The sequence below is a fragment of the Peromyscus maniculatus genome, chromosome 3 (assembly GCF_049852395.1).
Source record: "Peromyscus maniculatus bairdii isolate BWxNUB_F1_BW_parent chromosome 3, HU_Pman_BW_mat_3.1, whole genome shotgun sequence".
NCBI classification, from domain to species: Eukaryota; Metazoa; Chordata; class Mammalia; order Rodentia; family Cricetidae; genus Peromyscus; species Peromyscus maniculatus.
Window position 1 is genome coordinate 82,686,142 of NC_134854.1, and position 8,264 is coordinate 82,694,405.

At 38.2% G+C, this 8,264-nt stretch overlaps 1 protein-coding gene across 2 annotated transcripts in view; it reads left to right on the plus strand.

Annotated features, from left to right (window-relative positions):
* Mmrn1 (multimerin 1) overlaps positions 1-7,456 on the plus strand; it is a 42,294-nt gene extending 34,838 nt beyond the window's left edge. Inside the window, exons 7-8 of one of the 2 annotated variants that reach the window (XM_042273380.2) lie at positions 5,263-5,415; positions 6,368-7,456. In XM_042273380.2, coding sequence (XP_042129314.2) covers positions 5,263-5,415; positions 6,368-6,789 — 575 coding nt within the window. In that variant the 3' untranslated portion in view covers positions 6,790-7,456. The remainder of the gene's footprint in view (positions 1-5,262; positions 5,416-6,367) is intronic. The other variant, XM_042273381.2, reaches the window with a different exon arrangement.
* Positions 7,457-8,264: the final 808 nt, after the last annotated feature.

An 8,264-nucleotide genomic window follows, 5' to 3' on the forward strand; every position in this document is an offset into this window, starting at 1 on the left:
TGACTTCATAGAGTGTAGAAGCAAAGGCACATGAGCAGTTATAGTCAAGTGTCGTAGGTGTAAGAAGAGGACATACAACACTGGGCAATAATTGAGGGAGTGAAGGTAACTGTAGCAGCAGGGAGGAAGGAAGGTGACAAAATTGCTTTATCAGAGTTCATTTTTCTATGTTAATCCCAGGAAAATTGCTTATTGAACACTTAACCATTTTCAAAGTACTATAGAAATAAAGAAGAGCAATATGAGTCATGGGATGTATAAAAGTAGGGTTATAGCAAACTACAAGGAACTCCAACTGGCATACTGTTATCAACCATGCTTGCCTGTCTGTGAGGCCAAATACTTACCAGGGTGTCATGACATGTCTCAGCATTGATTAGCTAAACACACAACATAAATGTGCTGGCATGGGTCACTGACACATTCACACAAAATAAAACAAAGCATAGTTTCTACAGACAGAGATATCAAGTCAAGTATGATAACTTTAATTATTGTCAATACTAATCATAAGCACATGTTCAAACAAATTGAGGTAAACTTTTAGAGCCCTTTAATAACATCACAATACAAATGACCTGTTGTGAAAAGAACTGAGACAGATGCAAAGATATATAAGACCTATGACTTACGTTGCATTGGAAGAAATGTAGACTCTCTTCAGAAGCGACAACTAGCATTTGTCACTGTAGTCTCTACTGTCGAGACTCAATTGGCATAATGTGTCCAGTACTGGATGTCATGAATATTACATCTTAAAATGTGAGTTACTGTGTCCTCAACTTGAAGGCCAGAAATACCTTAAGTAGCAAGTGAGGCAAAGAATGCAACATAAAAGAGAAACAGTGGAAACAGATGTGGACAGCTGCGAACAGGTGATCAGAAAGCACAGGGCAGAAGTCCAAGTAAGCAATTACGTGGTCACAAGAAGTTTGGACTACTACAGTAATAGGATAAAGTTCAGGTACTCAACTAGACAGAATTAGATCCTTCTTGATGATTTGTGACTCCACAGAAAGATTGGGATGAAGGGTAGGCAACACACTCTGTAATGCTAAGAGATAAGAGCAAAGTGAGAAACCATCACAGAAAGTAATGGGGCAGGAGAGTGACAGCTGAATATACACACTGGACACTGAAAACCAAGCAGAAGTCTTAGCCTTGGAGAAGTGAATGGAATTGGTTGCAATGGAGAGAAACCCATCATTTCATAGTGTCTTATTTTTTTCTCCCTGGAGTAGGTCTGGTGTCTTTACAGACCAAGTCTACAGTTGGTATTGACTTTCTTATCTTGGACAGTCAGAACTATAGAGCTGATCAAGTTTCCAAAATAATTCATTATCCTGCTACTCTATTGTGTAATCAACTCATTGCTAGTGACGCTTATTAATGGAGCAGTCTCCCAGAGGTTAATCACAGTGCTAGGTCAGAGGATGGGAAGACGAATGGAGCTTATGCTTTGTGGTCAAGGAGCCACACTTCAACAAGCAATGGAGACTCGCTGGGAGTTTTCAAGCTAGCAAGTAGTAGGCTAAGATCTAGAATATCTAACTGCAAATGAAAGAACATGTTTAAGGGGTGAACATGTTCTAAAAATGCAGGCCAGTTTATAACATTTCTTCAAATACATTGAATGTAATATATAGAAATACATGAAATATACGAACTAAGCTATTCAAATACTTTCCTAGATGAGAGAAGTAGTTTATAAAGAATATATAAAGAAAAATTAAATCATTTTTGAATTTTCAAGGAACATACTAATATATTCTCTTTAAAAAACATTAAATAATACAAGCATGAAGTTTCACCACATTTTTAGTAAATTGCTAATACACATGTGGAAATGGAACATACAAATTTTTACTTAAAACAATTATTAAAAAAAACAAATCACACAGTTTTTAAAATGAGATGTAGAGGTTCTTCATTTCATCCAGCTGTACAACTCCAGAGTATGAACCATTTATAGAGGTTTTGTTGTTCCTTTTCTGATACTACCTAATCTACCAAATTTCAGTGTTAATACACTTAAAAGTCACCCTGAATCGCAGTGCTTTCCCACATATCTCTTCCTGTGTGTGTACATCTGTCATTATGTATGTGTGTGCATTTATGTCTGTGCATATGTCTGTATGTGTAAGTGCATGTGTGCATCTGTGCATACAAGTATATATGTATGTGTGTATATGCATATGCATTTGTTTATATATATATATATATATATATATATATATATATATATATAAAACTCAAATTTCTAAAGGTCTTGTAATAAAAAACCTAGAGTCAGATGTTGTGGTAAATGCTGAAAGATCAGAGAGACAAAGGAACAAGCCACAGTTATTTCTCACCTCAGCATCTCCATGAACCCTCTGACTGAATGTCCCTGAGTCCTCAGCTGGAAAAGGGCTCCAGTAGAAAAGGCTTCAGCCATTCTGTCTCCTCATGACTTACATAACTTTCTCCATCCAGGCATAATTCTTCTTTCTTAGTGCTGGGATTAAAGGTGTATGTGCTTCCCAAATACTGGTAGCAGAGGCATGAGGTCTCAAGTGCTGGGATTAAAAGTGTGTGACTCCCAAGTATTGGGATTAAAGTTGTGTGCCACCACTGCCTGTCTCTGTTTCTCTCCTAAACTGAGTCAATCTCATGTAGTTCAGGGTGGCTCTGAACTCACAGAAATCCAGATGGACATCTTCCTCCTGAGTGCTAGGATAAAAGGTGTGTGCAACCACTTGTAGATGTAATTCTGAATGGTTTTATTAAATAAGAAACACAGAGCCAAATGCAGAATTAAAAGCCCAGAGATCAGAGAGCAGTAGCTAAGAGCTGAGACCACCTTCTTACCACCTGCTGCCCTTGCCATCCTTCCCCTCAAAAAGAGACCTACTTCCTGTGTGTCTGTCTTTTTATTGACTTTCTGTTCTACCTTTTCATTGGTTGTAAACTCAACCACATGACCTCCTCATCACTGCCTGTCTATACAGACTTCCAGGTCTTTATGGTTGGTATTGAGATTAAAGGCCTGTGTCTCCATGCTGGCTGCATCCTTGAACACACAAAGATCTGCCTGTCATGTGATCAGGATTAAGAATGTGTGCTACCACTGCCAGACTTCTGCTAAATGGCTTGTTATTAGCTCTGACCCCCAGGCACTTCTATTTATTAACATGCAAATAAAATCACATTTCGGCACAAATAAAATATCACCCTAACCACTGCCTGGCCTCTATGTTTCATTGAGTGGCTTGTTCTATCCTGTGAACTTCAGGCAAATTTTATTAGGGTACACATCATTTGTACCATATATTTGTGGCTATATATATATATAGAAAGAGGCTTATATACCTTTCTCTGATAGATAGATAGCTAAGATAGATAGATAGATAGATAGATAGATAGATAGATAGATAGATAGAGAGATAGAGAGATAGAGAGATAGGGCTATATATCTGTGTAAGTGTGTGTGTGTATGTATGTATGTATGTGTGTGTGTATATATATATATATATATATACATATATATATGTATATACGTGTATATATATATATATGCATATGAAGACAGAGCAGGGGTATGCTGGAGGGAGGGGGATTCCAAAATTTAAGTGATCTACAATCACAAAATTTGAAATCAGTGAATTTTAAATTTACAGTACTGCCACAGGGTGGTGCCATAACAGAAATTGTGGCAAGTAAATGGGGATTCTTCCAGCATTTTCTCTGAATTACATAATTTTCCATTATGCTTATACCTGCTATTATAACTTGAAGTTCTAGCATAATTAAGTTATTTTGTATGTCCTGTGCAAACTGTAACCTCGCTGACAGTAAACTAAGTGTGTTGAGGTTTTGCAAACTGAATAACTGGCTATTAAAATGTAGTTTAATTTTTTGAGATAAAAATAAATTAAACTGAAATGATATTACAAAGGCCCTTTGAGCAGTGATCTTTGTGTACACAGACCAGAAAGTATGGAGCTAAGTAAATGAGTGCTTCAGTGCTGGTGACAATGACCAAATTGTCCAGTTAAAGGGTCTGGCCATTAACCTGTCAATCAACATTTAAACTTTTTTGTCAGATCCTTGTATCTGAATAATTTGTCTTTTTAAAATGTTGCTACCTGACAGAAATATGACTTAATTAAGGCTAAATTTACTATAATTTAATAATAGTAAGTCATGTAATCCATAGCAATGTTGAAGATGTTTAAAAACCTACAGAGAGGCCGGGCAATGGTCCACACCTTTAGTTCCAGCTCTTGGGAGACAGAGGCACGGGGATCTCTGTCTCTGTGAGTTCAAGGCCAACCTGGTCTACAAATCGAGTTCCAGGACAGCTAGGATTGTTACACAGAGAAACCCTGTCTTGAAAAATCAAAAAAGAAAACCTACAGAGACTTGTTGTGGTTTGGGTTAATGAACTGTCAGCTCATATCATTAGCCATTTTCCATTTTTTTAAGCGGAAATGTTCTTCTGTGTGATCATCAGAGGCTTCCATGAACTATAAATATGTTACTTAATTTGTGTGCTAAGATTTTTCTCTTAATTTGTCACTCATTAAAATTTTAACTTTCAAATAAGATTTTATTTTTAGGTGATCAAATATGAAAGGTCTTTTTTTTTCCTTTTAGTGTTAAAAAGGTAGAGCTGGAAAAATGATTCAGAGGCTAAGAGCACTTACTACTCTTACAAAGAACACTGATTCTGTTCCCAGCACCCAGTCTAGGCAGCTCAAAACTGCCTATAACTCCACTTCCAGGGAATCCAAATTCCTCTGGTGGCATTAGCAGGAATCTGTATACATATGGCACACATGTGTGCACATGAACACACAAATGTTTTAAATAATAATACATCATTAAAATAAAAAGGTAGCTTTCTTCTGTAATGATTTGAAACTTGATCCTTGTTGTTCTAGTTCAAATCTAGTCTGAATAGTCCTGTATTTAGATAGTTATATTCTGCTCCAAAGTTGTCCAAAAGTGTATATACTCCAATACATTTTGTCACAAAATTATCATCACATCACACAATGGGGTCAGATATAAGGGTTTTGCATGAAGTCCCATACCCACCCTGATGAGTGCCAGAGACAAAAGACCTGCTTGGAGTCCCATGCTTCAAGTGAGTGGCTTTGGTCTAAACACACATTTTCCTTATTCCAAATTAAGCATTTCAACTACCCTGCTACAGACTCTTGTTTGAGATGAAAATAGGTTATCCCTTTTTTTTTCTTTTGCTGTGATTCCTTTCAGTAGCCCAGGAACAATCCAGCTGCAGCAGCTTCCCATGCCAGAACGGTGGAACTTGCATCAGTGGGAGAGGCAGCTTCATCTGTGCTTGCCGGCACCCTTTCACGGGGGACACCTGCGCTGTGAAGAGCCTGGCAGATAACACCTTAGCACCAGGTACAAGTCTCACCTTCTTATGCTTTGCAGTGTCACGTACAAACACATGCTGGAAATAGTTGTGAAAGACCATTTGTGCCTTCATAGACTGTTTTTCCTGTTTTCTTCACTCCCATAGATTGGTGTTAGTTGTACATTTGCTCAGAGAGTGCAACACTCCTGGCCCCAAGGCTGCTCAGCTGGACAGGGTACTGGCAGGCAGCTGACACCTGGGTTTGATGCTCAGCTCCCACAGGGAAAGGGGAGGATTAACTTCTGAAAGCTAGCCTATGGCTTACATGCACACATACATAAAATAATAATATTAAATTTAATGTAGCACTCCTGACTTTTATATAAGAAAATGTGTGCAGCATTTTAAATGTATATATTTTAAATACACAATCTTCAATGACCCCAGAATATTTCAAGTCAGACTTTCCCTATTTCCTATGTTCAAGAGTACATTTTAGTCCATTTTAAATCTTTCCTAAGTGTATGGGGCATTAATTACACAGAAACTTGCTTTTGCCTGCTTCTCCTTGATGAGCAAAAGCTTCATTTCACTTTAGTCTCAGCCTCTAGAAATTATCACAGAAACTTGACTCTCCATCCTGGAGGCCTCAGTCCCTGCAGGGCATTCTGGCATCCTATAAAAGATGTGCTTTGAATTCCTTTATCTCTAGGGAGCATAAAGCAGTGTGCAGATGATCTTGCAGGCATTTCTACAGGAGAGTTGAGGGATGTCACAATTGACCCTGATCTAAATGGAGAAACTGAGGCTTCGGGAGACTGTTTCCACATAGTAGCCCACAGTGGAGGCAGGCATCCAGACACATGGGCATTGCTCAGTTTGATAGAGACCTTTGTGCTTCTGCTCAAGAGTGTATGGCAGAGATAAAATGAGAACTGTAGGAGGAAAAACAAGATAAAGACCTGAAAAATAACTCTTGCCATGTTTTTCCTTGAACAGATTTTTCCAAAGGATCTTACAGATATGCTCCGATGGTGGCGTTTTTCGTATCTCACACTCATGGAATGACAAAACCTGGTCCTATCCTGTTCAATGATCTAAGTGTCAATTATGGGGCTTCATATAACCCAAGCACTGGAAGGTTCAGAATTCCATACCTTGGAGTGTACATATTCAGATATACTATTGAGTCATTCAGTGCTCACATCTCAGGGTTTTTAGTGGTTGATGGAGTAGACAAGCTTACATTTGAGTCTGAAAATACTGACAATGAAATACATTGTGATAGAGTTTTGACTGGAGAGGCCTTATTTGAATTAAACTATGGGCAAGAAGTGTGGTTGCGTCTTGTAAAAGGAACAATTCCAATCAAATACCCACCCGTGACCACATTTAGTGGGTTCTTGTTATACCGCACCTAAGATTGTCTGAGAGGCAGACTGAAATGTCGCTCCAAAGCTCTCTCTCTTTCTTTATCTATCCTTGCACACATCTGCTCCCTTGTGGTGTTTCTACACTAAATAAGAAATGTCTTTTAAAAGTCTAAATGGTTATTTCATAAAATGTTTGGATAGCCTGTGCAGGAAGGGATTCTCACCCCTAAGGAAATGCAGAGGCCCGGAAATCAAATGTGTACGCTACTATGTGCATGTCTACCTATGCTCCTTCATTGTGAGTCTTTCCAGGGTAGAATAAAATGTCAGCCACGTGCTATTGCCAGTCACAGCAGACTTGCCAAAGAAACTGAAATTTTGCTGTATTCTTTGTATATAACCATAGAATAAGAATGTTCTAGAATAAAAACTCAAATAAATAATTCCAAGGCAAAACAATGCCCATTTCCAACTTTTATTTTTGCTTTACTGTTGAGTTGATCAGTTTTATATACTAACATTTATAGTTTGTGTTCAAAACTAAGGAAAGTAAAGAGGAAAATAAAATATGCTTAAATATTCTCTTTTCAAAATTGGAAAAAATAGAGAAATTACTGACACCTATTTGAAAATTATTTACACCTAATTGTATGGATATCAATCTGTATTCCTTCTCTGCCTGCATTACATAAAATCTGTGTGAAGACAATTACAATGCTTTTTGATTCATATTCTTTTATTATTGGGTTGTGGGGAAATTTGGAGTTTCCTTTTGTGGACTCTTAGTTTTAATAATAAAGGATTTTAAAGGTGGATGCTGAAGGAAGCTCAGGTCCCATTTCTTTAAGGTTTGAGCAAATGTAGCAGCCATATATTTGGGCAGCTGCCAAGAAGAGACAGACAGAGAAGAAAGGCATGAACTTTTCTTCCTTTTTCCATTTTTTCATCTGTATTGTGTGAGTGTGTGTGTGTGTGTGTGTGTGTGTGTGTGTGTGTGTGTGTGTGTGTGTATATGTGCCTGTGTGGATGTGTGTGGTGTGCATATATATATACATGGATGTTTTTGCACATGTGCAAGCATGCATGTGGAGGCCCCTGGTTGGTGTTGGAAATCACCCTTGATCACTGTTCTACCTTATTCATTGATGCTGAGTCTCTCAATCAGACCCAGAGCTCTGGGATATGGCCAGTCTAGCCAGCTTGCTCTGTGGTTCCTCTGTTACTGGAATTACAAGCGGGCATTCACACCCAAACCATCATCTTATGCATTCTAAGAATCTTCACTCTTGCCCATGCACTCTAACTATGGGGTCATCTCCCCAGGCCTTCATTCTTTTTTGTTAGCATTAAAGAGAGTCAGCATGTTCAACAATGGGGGTCCAGAAGTCGATGTGTGGTAGAAAAGAAGTCTTCAGAGAAAGAATGAGAAAGCCCAGAGTGAAAGGGAGAGATTCCCAAGCTTTTGACCAATATTCAAGAAAGAGAAGGTCAGCATTTAGTGTACAAGTAGAAGAATTACAGTT